At 39.0% G+C, this 12,500-nt stretch overlaps 1 protein-coding gene across 14 annotated transcripts in view; it reads left to right on the forward strand.

The window, feature by feature from the left end:
- LOC127657480 (calcium/calmodulin-dependent protein kinase type II delta 1 chain-like) overlaps positions 1-12,500 on the forward strand; it is a 79,586-nt gene that overhangs the window by 32,460 nt on the left and 34,626 nt on the right. For 7 of the 14 annotated variants that reach the window (XM_052146406.1, XM_052146570.1, XM_052146820.1 and 4 more), the window contains exons 5-6: positions 1,395-1,460; positions 3,594-3,666. In XM_052146406.1, the coding sequence (XP_052002366.1) occupies positions 1,395-1,460; positions 3,594-3,666 (139 nt within the window). Of the gene's footprint in view, positions 1-1,394; positions 1,461-3,593; positions 3,667-4,810; positions 4,884-12,500 lie in introns of all 14 variants that reach the window. The other 7 variants (XM_052146324.1, XM_052146738.1, XM_052147064.1 and 4 more) reach the window with 1 other exon arrangement.

Raw genomic sequence — 12,500 nt, forward strand, 5'->3', positions numbered from 1 at the left:
ATATTACTGATATTTTAAAACAAACTAGTTTCGTCTTTTTTAAGCAGTTACAACATTTCTACTTTTTTTAAATATAATATCAAATTGACTTGGAACTCTATAATTGAAATCACGTTCATTGTTTCGTTGGTTTATTCAAGTTGTTGTTGTGTGTGTGTGTTTTGTGTGTTTGTGAATCGCATAATAGATCAGGAAAAATGAGCGTCACTTCATTTACCCACCTGCAGTTACGTTAAGGAAATATTTTACCTGGCAGAATAAATACTTGCTGTCATGAATAATATTTTGATATAATATCATAAACTATAATAATATAATTTCATAGTCCTCCAACCAATGGGGGTTGCGTCAAATATGCGGATCACGGATGGTCCGCTGTTGCGACCTCTAACGGGAGCAGCTGAAAGAAGAAGATGATATAATTTCATATCATATAATAATATTATTTAAATTTTTTTACTGTGGGTCCAAAAGTCTGTCTGTTTTGCATTTAAAGGATATGTTCACCCAAAATGAAAATTCTGTCATCTTTTATTCACCCTTATGCTGTTCCAAACTAAATGACCGTTAACCTACGGTGTGTCTTTTTCCATACATGAAAGTGAATGGTGACTGAGGCTGACACCCCTAAACGTTCAGCCTAACTGTGTTCTGACATGTGTTGAGAAAGTCATCAGGGGAGTAAATTAGACAGAATTTTCATTTTTGGTGAATTTCCAAATCCTAGTGATCTACTGATTGGCCCGATTGGGGGCCGGCCCCGCCCTCCTCTTTGTCACACATTAGTACAAACAATAGCATCAAGTGAATCCCTAAAATGATCAATCTGTGTGTACAGAATACTACAGAGTCTCTCCTGAACTTGCACAGTTTGACTTAGTGATAATAACCCTAGCAATGTTTCAGTGTGATGCAACTAAAAACAAGGAACAGCTAAAGTTTAGCTCATTTGGTGTTAGCTATTTTTGACCATTAGCCATTTTAATATTAACAGTTTAACTGCAGACAGAGGTGCTGTGTTTCGTTTATTCTTGTTAAATTGCTGCTGTTAAACACCCTGCTCTGTCTGGATGAGATTGCCTGATCTGTGAAGGATAAATGCGCTACGCTTACTTTTATTGGTTGATGCTTTTATCCGAAGTGGCATTCTAGGTTTATATTTGATCGTAATGTAAAAATAAACATTTTACGATGCCCATGATGCCTAAAAATGCTCACTAAGAGCATTTTTAATATCAAGTTATACTCCTTCATAAAACGAGTCTAAGAGGCCGTACAGCGCTGCTTTATTTTCTTCTAAGATACTGCAACTTTCTTGCACTTTTTTCACATACTTGCTATTTAAGAGTTTGAGGTTTGAAAGAAGACTTGCGGATGTGTCTGAACTTTTTCAGAGTCACAGGAGGAGAACTGTTTGAAGATATTGTTGCCAGAGAATACTACAGTGAGGCTGATGCCAGGTTAGTGCTTGTGTTTGCATGCAAACTTCTGTTTACCCCACTCTTATTAGAGTGGCATCCTCTATACTGTAATGCATGACATCTATCAAACCTGTATCAGTGCCTTTGGATAGGGCAGAAGACAGAAATCAATGAATAAACGTATACAATATGTATACAACACCAAGTGCGTTTACACACATATCGATATGCTGGATAACTCAAAAAATCATACAATGCAAGAAAAACATGTTTACATAAGATTTAAAATCATCGAGTTATTCTCTGCATTGGATAAGCTGCTAAGAACGCCAGTAAAGGTGTTTACATGCAACTCGAAAATGGGGTAATGGGCAAAATGTCGTTTTTTGCTTAAGCTGTTTACGACCTTACCCCAATGAAGGAACGGCGTATAAAGCGTTTACAAGACCACACACACGTTGTCGGTTTATTTATTTATTTTTTATCCCCCTTTCTCCCCAATTTGGAACGCCCAATTCCCACTACTTAGCAGGTCCTCGTGGTGGTGCGGTTACTCCCCTGAATCCGGGTGGCGGAGGACAAGTCTCAGATGCCTCCACTTCTGAGACCGTCAATCCACGCATCTTATCACGTGTCTCGTTGTGCATGACACCGCGGAGACTCACAGCATGTGGAGGCTTCATGCTGCTCTCCACGATCCACACACAACTCACCACACGCCCCATTGAGAGCGAGAACCACTAATCACGACCACAAGGAGGTTACCCCATGTGACTCCACCCTCCCTAGCAACTGCGCCAATTTGGTTGCTTAGGAGACCTGACTGGAGTCACTCAGCACGCCCTGGATCGAACTCACAACTCCAGGGGTGATAGTCAGCGTCAAAACTCGCTGAGCTACCCAGGATCCCCTCACGTTATGCTTTTTTTAATCAAAATCAATCCAACACTGTGCATGTAAATGTGCTCACAGTTTGCAATGTAATTTAAAGGAATATTCTGGGTTGGATGCAAGTTCAGCTCAATCGACAGCATTTGTGGCATAATGTGGCCTCAGTGCAACCTCCATTTATTTGAAAGAAAACGAGGAAAAAGTCAAAATAATTTTTTTGTGGTATTCAACATTATGCCACCCTCACCACAGCACTCTTCCAATCCGGGGCCCCTCACTCCCTTCGGCCTAACCCTAACTACACTGACGCCCCCCCTCCCCTCCAGGGACAGCCACCCTCACCTCAGCACTCTTCCTAGGGGCAGCCACCTGGGGCAGTGGCTCAGTGGTTGAGGCTCAGGGTTACTGACCAGAAGGTTGGGGGTTCAAGCCCCAGCACCACCAAGATGCCACTGTTGGGCCCTTGAGCAAGGCACTTAACTCCAGCTTGCTCCGGGGGGATTGTCCCTGTAATAAGTGCACTGTAAGTCAAGCTTTGGATAAAAGCGTCTGCTAAATGTAAATGTCCTAACCGCCTCCCTTCAGCCTCACACACTCTCACTGACGCCCCCCACCTCCAGGGACAGCCAAAAATTCCTAAAAGCCTCAATCGTTTAGTGTCTTCAGTGTCTTCCAGTGCTTATTTTAGGTGATTTGTTTGCTTCAAATTATTTTCTTTGTCTGCTTATTTTCTGGAGGTGGCTTGTCTTGTCTTAACTAAATATTTCACCCCAAAATTTAAATGTCATCATTTACTTTCATTTGGTTTGTCATCATTTACTTTCAACACCCCCATGTTATTTCAAACCCATGTGACTTTCTTTCGGGGAACGCAAAATGAGATGTGTGGAATGACTCCGCCTTAGTCACCATTCACTTTTATTGTATGGGAAAAATATACACTAAAAGGGAATGGTGACTCACGCTTAGTAAGTTCCAAGCAAGAAAGTCATACGGGTTTGGAACCAGATAATAAAAATGAATAAATGATGATTTGGGTGCACTGTCTCTTTAATTTGAGTTTGTTTTTGTATCAGTGATACAAAAAAAAAAGAAAGAAAGTTGCATATCAAACATTATTTTCTACAGCTTAGAACTGACCGGAGTTCAGTGTTTGCTCCGACTGATCCATCATTGCTTTCTTGTGTGCACTGTTTGTTTGTCAGCTGTCTTCATGTTCTGACTGTGCTTTGCTCAACTCTCTTCTTTGGCATCCTCGCCGTGTCTCCCTCTCTCTCGCAGTCACTGCATACAGCAGATTCTCGAGAGTGTTAATCATTGTCACCTAAATGGCATTGTACATCGAGATCTGAAGGTTAGTACGACAGGCTCAAAGCCCCACCCCACCGGCACCGATCTCTAAACAACCAATAAACAGCTTGTTCCCATCGTGGAAGCCTCCTCACCCCCACCCGATCCCTCAAAACACAGCTACACACTCTGTGTGTGTGGTGGTGGTCTGAGATGGGGTAAAAACACAATCGATAACCTCAGCGCTCAAACCGTATGCATGTAGCACCCAGGAATGTGCCTAGTCCGGGGGGCTGTGCGTTTGATTCTGTAGGAGTTTCGTTATTGTCTTTGATGAATGTGACTGTTCCCTTTTTGTAAGAAAAAATGCACAAAGGGTGTCAGGAACCCGGAGGACAATGTTTTCAGTGGGTCAAGCACACAGCCGCCCTCATGAAGCAAACACCACTTCTGGACTGAGATTTGGGGAGCTGGACTTATGAGGTGATGTTGACAATAGATGGGCAATCGATGTTGATGATTTAACGCACACATACTGTATGTGCGCACTTTTTATACCACATGGTAGGGCTGGGCGATATAGGCTAAATTAAATGCATATATAAATTACATAATACATCAGTTAAATATAATTGAGTCCGTTCCTTCCACACAAGAAGTCCGATAAACACTCGAATCAGTCCAATGTCGATTGATACTGATTTGCAAGTCGAAATATTTTTGCAATTAAAAATTTACGTGCTGCATTTCACATTTGGCTGCAGTTATCCAGTGAAATGTCCAGCGGGGGGCGCCAAAAGCGAGCAAAATGATGTCGTATATCACTGGCGAGAGAGGAGAAGACTATTTTATTTATTTATGCCATTTTATGTTCATTTACAGTAGTGAAAAACAACAGAAAGCAAGGCTTGATCATTTTAACTGCCGTGGATTTGTACTTTGCCATTTGTTTTACTATTTTAGAGAAAATGCATACATATCAAGATATGCTCTTAATATCAAAAGGCTGTGTTTTTTCCATCGCCAATACTTAAGGCAAACTGTCGCCCACCCTGAAATGCAACACTAAAACCAAAAGCTTTAAAAAGTGTAGCCCATTTCAATCTTATGCATCACCTCCGAGCGGAGGCTCCCTTGCTCTCGGTGCTGTGCACAGACAGTGAGTGTGTGCTCGTCACTAACCCACACCCCCTGGTGTTTGCATGCAGTCATTGCATTCAGCAGATCCTTGAGGCCGTTCTCCACTGCCACCAGATGGGAGTGGTCCATCGTGACCTGAAGGTGAGTACAAATGCTGGGGGTCGCAAACACCAAATCCTACTTCTTTTCCTTGCTCCTTCCTACCTGTGCAACCAAAACAGCGCTGTGGACCGTCTGTGGTCAAATGTGTGTCACGTGGAGCACAAAAGGAGAGATTTGAAGAATGTTGACACTATTCTTTTTTCCATGTAAGTGAATGGTGACTGAGGGTGTCAGTCCCTAACATTCTTCTTAACATCTTGTGTGTTCCACGGGAAAAAGTTAAGTCATACGGGTTTAGAGCAACACGAGGGTGAGATAATAATGACAGTTTTTTTTTTTTTTTTTTTTTTTAATGAACTATCCATTTAAACCTGAGCTTACCGAACACTTTAACACTGTTATAGTGCTGCATTGCCAATTCTGATATTTCTTGAGGACATCACTGTTTATAAACACAAAAGTTATAGGCTAACTGACATTACCATGGCATTCTCAGTCCATCTTTAGACCAAAACCACAGCGAGCTCTTGCCAGAGCTTATTTGCTAATCAAATGAGCCAGGTGCAGTCAGGAGATTGTTTTCTGTATAGTAATCTTTGGCTGTGACTGCATTAGCCCTGATTCTGCTCAGTGATTGGCTGCTGTCGTACCGTTACCATGGCGAACTGACACATAATAAACTAAAGCAAACTAGAAAAGCTATACAGACAAAACAGCAATATTTTATTTTAATATAACACAAATTATGTTGTGCTCTGTGCAAAGGTTTTGGTTCATGATTGTGCTTTGCACTCAGACATGGCAATAGGAGATAAAAGATTCTCATGAGATGAAAGCTGATACTGCAGGTACAGTTCTCTCTTTACATCCCTCCATTCATTGTCTGTCCATCTCACAGACAAGCAAATGTTTTGCTCTCAATAATCTCTTAATAATAATTATTAATTTTTTGTTCTTCTCTTTTTAACCAGCCTCCCTTGGGATTTTCTTCACTAAACAGTCTTGTTATAATGAAACATTTTTCATTACTTATTCACCTTCATGACGCTCCAAACCCGTATGACCTCCTTCTTCTTCTTTTCCTTTTTTTTTAAGTTTTGAAAAGTGTTCCTGCTGCTCTTTTCCATACAGTAAAAGTATACAGTGTACTTTCTACACTGAAAAAGTTAAAGGGTGAACTCAAAAATATAGAGTAAATTCTACATGCAAACATGCAAAAATGTATGCTGTAGCTAAATAGGTCAACATTATTTATCATTGTTTTTTATCTTTACAATGCGTCATCGTGTATCAAGCCTTAAGTAGAAAAGTTTGTCATATTTATACGTTAATTTGAGTAAATCTCACTGGTAAATAAAATAAGAACTGTTTGAAGCTGGTGTTGAGTAGATATTTGTAGATTAAGTAGATCAGGTTGATTCAGTTGAACCTAATGTGGTCAGGTTGATTCAGTGAATCATGTTGATTCAGTTGAACCTAATGTGGTCAGGTTGATTCAGTGAATCATGTCGATTCAGTTGAACCTAATATGGTCAGGTTGATTCAGTTGACCCTAATGTGGTCATGTTGATTCAGTTGAAACTAATGTGGTCAGGTTGAATCAGTTGAACCTAATGTGGTCAAGTTTATTGAGTTGAACCTAATGTGGTCAGGTTGATTCAGTGATTCAGATTGATTCAGTTGAATCTAATGTGGTCAAGTTTATTGAGTTGAACCTAATGTGGTCAGGTTGATTCAGTGATTCAGATTGATTCAGATGAATCTAATGTGGTCAAGTTTATTGAGTTGAACCTAATGTGGTCAGGTTGATTCAGTGATTCAGATTGATTCAGTTGAATCTAATGTGGTCAAGTTTATTGAGTTGAACCTAATGTGGTCAGGTTGATTCAGTGATTCAGATTGATTCAGTTGAATCTAATGTGGTCAAGTTTATTGAGTTGAACCTAATGTGGTCAGGTTGATTCAGTGATTCAGATTGATTTAGTTGAACCTAATGTGGTCAAGTTTATTGAGTTCAACCTAATGTGGTCAGGTTGATTCAGTGAATCATGTTGATTCAGTTTAAACTAATGTGGTCAGGTTGATTCAGTGAATCAGGTTGAATCAGTTGAACCTAATGTGGTCAGGTTGATTCAGTGAATCATGTCGATTCAGTTGAACCTAATATGGTCAGGTTGATTCAGTTGACCCTAATGTGGTCATGTTGATTCAGTTGAAACTAATGTGGTCAGGTTGAATCAGTTGAACCTAATGTGGTCAAGTTTATTGAGTTGAACCTAATGTGGTCAGGTTGATTCAGTGAATCAGGTTGAATCAGTTGAACCTAATGTGGTCAGGTTGATTCAGTGAATCAGGTTGAATCAGTTTAAACTAATGTGGTCAGGTTGATTCAGTGAATCAGGTTGAATCAGTTGAACCTAATGTGGTCAAGTTTATTGAGTTGAACCTAATGTGGTCAGGTTGATTCAGCGAATCAGGTTGAATCAGTTGAATCTAATGTGGTCAAGTTTATTGAGTTGAACCTAATGTGGTCAGGTTGATTCAGTGAATCATGTTGATTCAGTTTAAACTAATGTGGTCAGGTTGATTCAGTGAATCAAGTTGAATCAGTTGAACCTAATGTGGTCAAGTTTATTGAGTTGAACCTAATGTGGTGAGGTTGATTCATTGAATCAGGTTGAATCAGTTTAAACTAATGTGGTCAGGTTGATTCAGTGAATCATGTTGATTCAGTTGAACCTAATGTGGTGAGGTTGATTCAGTGAATCATGTTGATTCAGTTGAACCTAATGTGGTCAGGTTGATTCAGTGAATCATGTCGATTCAGTTGAACCTAATATGGTCAGGTTGATTCAGTTGACCCTAATGTGGTCATGTTGATTCAGTTGAAACTAATGTGGTCAGGTTGAATCAGTTGAACCTAATGTGGTCAAGTTTATTGAGTTGAACCTAATGTGGTCAGGTTGATTCAGTGATTCAGATTGATTCAGTTGAATCTAATGTGGTCAAGTTTATTGAGTTGAACCTAATGTGGTCAGGTTGATACAGCGAATCAGGTTGAATCAGTTGAACCTAATGTGGTCAAGTTTATTGAGTTGAACCTAATGTGGTGAGGTTGATTCAGTGATTCAGATTGATTCAGTTGAACCTAATGTGGTCAGGTTGATTCAGTGAATCAGGTTGAATCAGTTGAACCTAATGTGGTCAAGTTTATTGAGTTGAACCTAATGTGGTGAGGTTGATTCAGTGAATCAGGTTGAATCAGTTTAAACTAATGTGGTCAGGTTGATTCAGTGAATCATGTTGATTCAGTTGAACCTAATGTGGTCAAGTTTATTGAGTTGAACCTAATGTGGTGAGGTTGATTCAGTGAATCAGGTTGAATCAGTTTAAACTAATGTGGTCAGGTTGATTCAGTGAATCATGTTGATTCAGTTGAACCTAATGTGGTGAGGTTGATTCAGTGAATCATGTTGATTCAGTTGAACCTAATGTGGTCAGGTTGATTCAGTGAATCATGTCAATTCAGTTGAACCTAATATGGTCAGGTTGATTCAGTTGACCCTAATGTGGTCATGTTGATTCAGTTGAAACTAATGTGGTCAGGTTGAATCAGTTGAACCTAATGTGGTCAAGTTTATTGAGTTGAACCTAATGTGGTCAGGTTGATTCAGTGATTCAGATTGATTCAGTTGAACCTAATGTGGTCAAGTTTATTGAGTTGAACCTAATGTGGTCAGGTTGATTCAGTGAATAAGGTTGAATCAGTTGAACCTAATGTGGTCAAGTTTATTGAGTTGAACCTAATGTAGTCAGGTTGATTCAGTGAATCATGTTGATTCAGTTTAAACTAATGTGGTCAGGTTGATTCAGTGAATCAGGTTGAATCAGTTGAACCTAATGTGGTCAAGTTTATTGAGTTGAACCTAATGTGGTCAGGCTGATTCAGTGATTCAGATTGATTCAGTTGAACCTAATGTGTTCAAGTTTATTAAGTTGAACCTAATGTGGTCAGGTTGATTCAGTGAATCATGTTGATTCAGTTTAAACTAATGTGGTCAGGTTGATTCAGTTGAACCTAATGTGGTCAGGTTGATTCAGTGAATCAGGTTGAATCAGGTTGAATCAGTTGAACCTAATGTGGTCAAGTTTATTGAGTTGAACCTAATGTGGTCAGGCTGATTCAGTGATTCAGATTGATTCAGTTGAACCTAATGTGTTCAAGTTTATTAAGTTGAACCTAATGTGGTCAGGTTGATTCAGTGAATCATGTTGATTCAGTTTAAACTAATGTGGTCAGGTTGAATCGGTTGAACCTAATGTGGTCAGGTTGATTCAGTTGAACCTAATTTGATCAGGTTGAATCAGTTGAACCTAATGTGGTCAGGTTGAATCAGTTGAACCTAATGTGGTCAGGTTGAATCAGTTGAACCTAATGTGGTCAGGTTGAATCAGTTGAACCTAATTTGATCAGGTTGATTCAGTGAATCAGGTTGAATCAGTTGAACCTAATGTGGTCAAGTTTATTGAGTTGAACCTAATGTAGTCAGGTTGATTCAGTGAATCATGTTGATTCAGTTTAAACTAATGTGGTCAGGTTGATTCAGTGAATCAGGTTGAATCAGTTGAACCTAATGTGGTCAAGTTTATTGAGTTGAACCTAATGTGGTCAGGTTGATTCAGTGATTCAGATTGATTCAGTTGAACCTAATGTGGTCAAGTTTATTGAGTTGAACCTAATGTGGTCAGGTTGATTCAGTGAATCATGTTGATTCAGTTTAAACTAATGTGGTCAGGTTGATTCAGTTGAACCTAATGTGGTCAGGTTGATTCAGTGAATCAGGTTGAATCAGTTGAACTTAATGTGGTCAGGTTGAATTAGTTGAACCTAATGTGGTCAGGTTGATTCAGTTGAACCTAATGTGGTCAGGTTGATTCAGTTGAACCTAATTTGATCAGGTTAATTCAGTGAATCAGGTTGATTCAGTTGAACCTAATGTGGTCAGGTTGATTCAGTTGAACCTAATTTGATCAGGTTAATTCAGTGAATCAGGTTGAATCAGTTGAACCTAATGTGGTCAAGTTTATTGAGTTGAACCTAATGTGGTCAGGCTGATTCAGTGATTCAGATTGATTCAGTTGAACCTAATGTGTTCAAGTTTATTAAGTTGAACCTAATGTGGTCAGGTTGATTCAGTGAATCATGTTGATTCAGTTTAAACTAATGTGGTCAGGTTGAATCAGTTGAACCTAATGTGGTCAGGTTGATTCAGTTGAACCTAATTTGATCAGGTTGATTCAGTGAATCAGGTTGATTCAGTTGAACCTAATGTGGTCAGGTTGAATCAGTTGAACCTAATGTGGTCAGGTTGAATCAGTTGAACCTAATTTGATCAGGTTGATTCAGTGAATCAGGTTGAATCAGTTGAACCTAATGTGGTCAAGTTTATTGAGTTGAACCTAATGTAGTCAGGTTGATTCAGTGAATCATGTTGATTCAGTTTAAACTAATGTGGTCAGGTTGATTCAGTGAATCAGGTTGAATCAGTTGAACCTAATGTGGTCAAGTTTATTGAGTTGAACCTAATGTGGTCAGGTTGATTCAGTGATTCAGATTGATTCAGTTGAACCTAATGTGGTCAAGTTTATTGAGTTGAACCTAATGTGGTCAGGTTGATTCAGTGAATCATGTTGATTCAGTTTAAACTAATGTGGTCAGGTTGATTCAGTTGAACCTAATGTGGTCAGGTTGATTCAGTGAATCAGGTTGAATCAGTTGAACTTAATGTGGTCAGGTTGAATTAGTTGAACCTAATGTGGTCAGGTTGATTCAGTTGAACCTAATGTGGTCAGGTTGATTCAGTTGAACCTAATTTGATCAGGTTAATTCAGTGAATCAGGTTGAATCAGTTGAACCTAATGTGGTCAGTATGGTTGTAATTTACAAAGCACAGTTTTTTGGTCAACATTTAGTTCTGTGTAGAGCAAACAGAATCTTGAATCTACCTCTATTCGATAATTGACCTTAAAAAAACAAATAAGACAGCACAATTTATTGATGTGATGCACAGTTTACCCGTTAATTTAGGAACGTCTCTTGAAAGTCTGCTTGCTAAATGAGGTCTAACTTGCCATGTAGTGACTTGTCAAACAGTTTGTGGAATGAGCTTCCTGGGTTTGGCTAAGCGCAAGCCATTAATAACAGACATTTACATTAAGCAATATTGCACAGTTAATGGGACAAATTATCAGTGCTGTAGGAATTTATGCCATCTTTAGTGTTTTTTTAATGGATAAGCTGAATTATGCTAATGTATGGGGCACTTGCAATAATGTCCCAGCAAATTCTCCTGTTTAAGTTGTCCTCAGGGCAACCACAAATCTACGCTCTAATCTCATCTCTATTTGTCATTATCTCTTCCTCTCTTCGCTAACAAAGTACAACATCAGGCTGTTCTTTATTTTATCTCGACACCCCTGTAATTAGCTTTCCGCAGTTATCCCGTGGCCTCATTTGCATAGGGTATTTGAAGCTGAAAGGGTCGACTTGATGTAGTTTCTCTAATCTAATGCTCAGGCAAGCATCACTATTGTTATTGCTCATAAATAATGTTAGGGATTTGACTGACTTTGGCAAAATTACCCATCCCATAAATGATATCTCAAAACATTCTGGTTGAGGAGAGGCGTGCTAATACTTTTCTAAGTGATCTGAGTTACAACTTTGCACTTGACGGATGATGAAATGGGCGAAACAATCCCATAGACTTACATTGAAAGAAGATACCGAGCCAAATCTAGAGACCAGAATATCATAGACTTGATGGTGGGTACTTTTGACTTAGCAACCACATAGAACACTCTAGCAACCACTCTGAACAACTTAGCAACCGCATTAGCAACACCCTGGCGACCACTCGCCTTCGGCAAGCGCCAATCACAAGTTCTTCTATCTAGCTACTTTATATGGGATGGTAAAGCAATGGCTGCATGACAAATTGACTTGCGCTCCCTGTAGCATGTTAGCACCTTGAACTGCACGTGGTGAATGCTGAAACTATTAACTGCACCTGACAAACTAGCTTTGTAATCTATTTGCAATCCCAGGTTAAAAGATGAGTTTGTGTTTTTATGAGTTGATTAATTGCTCTTTCTTGACTCTCCCTGACATAATAGTCTCATTATGCATTCACCACAATGCAACTGATGTATTCATATTGACATAAAATGCTAAAGCTAAACTACAAGATAAAAAGAGAAATATCCATCGCCTTGAGAAGGTTCGTTTAGATTTTTAAGTTGGTGAATTCTGGTTGTACTGCGATTACATACATAATAGTGGGTGTATATAATTGGCGACATGTTGTAATATACCACGTGAAGGTATTATGAGGCTCATATGACAGGAAGGGTAAGGGTCTGAAACTTCTCCATTTATGTATATTTGAAACAAGATCTGTTTTATCATTTGTTTTTCTTTCTTTCAAATTCATTTTATATTTGTGAAGTATGTTATCATACACTGTTGTCTTGTCTTACTGGGTTATGCACAGATTGTGATTGACCTGCTGAAAATAGGTCTTGCATACACTCCAAAACATTGTTTAAAGATTTATGCATTTTCATTTAATGCCAAAATGGCAACAAACATATCTG

This window comes from Xyrauchen texanus, chromosome 1 (assembly GCF_025860055.1).
Source record: "Xyrauchen texanus isolate HMW12.3.18 chromosome 1, RBS_HiC_50CHRs, whole genome shotgun sequence".
NCBI lineage: Eukaryota > Metazoa > Chordata > Actinopteri > Cypriniformes > Catostomidae > Xyrauchen > Xyrauchen texanus.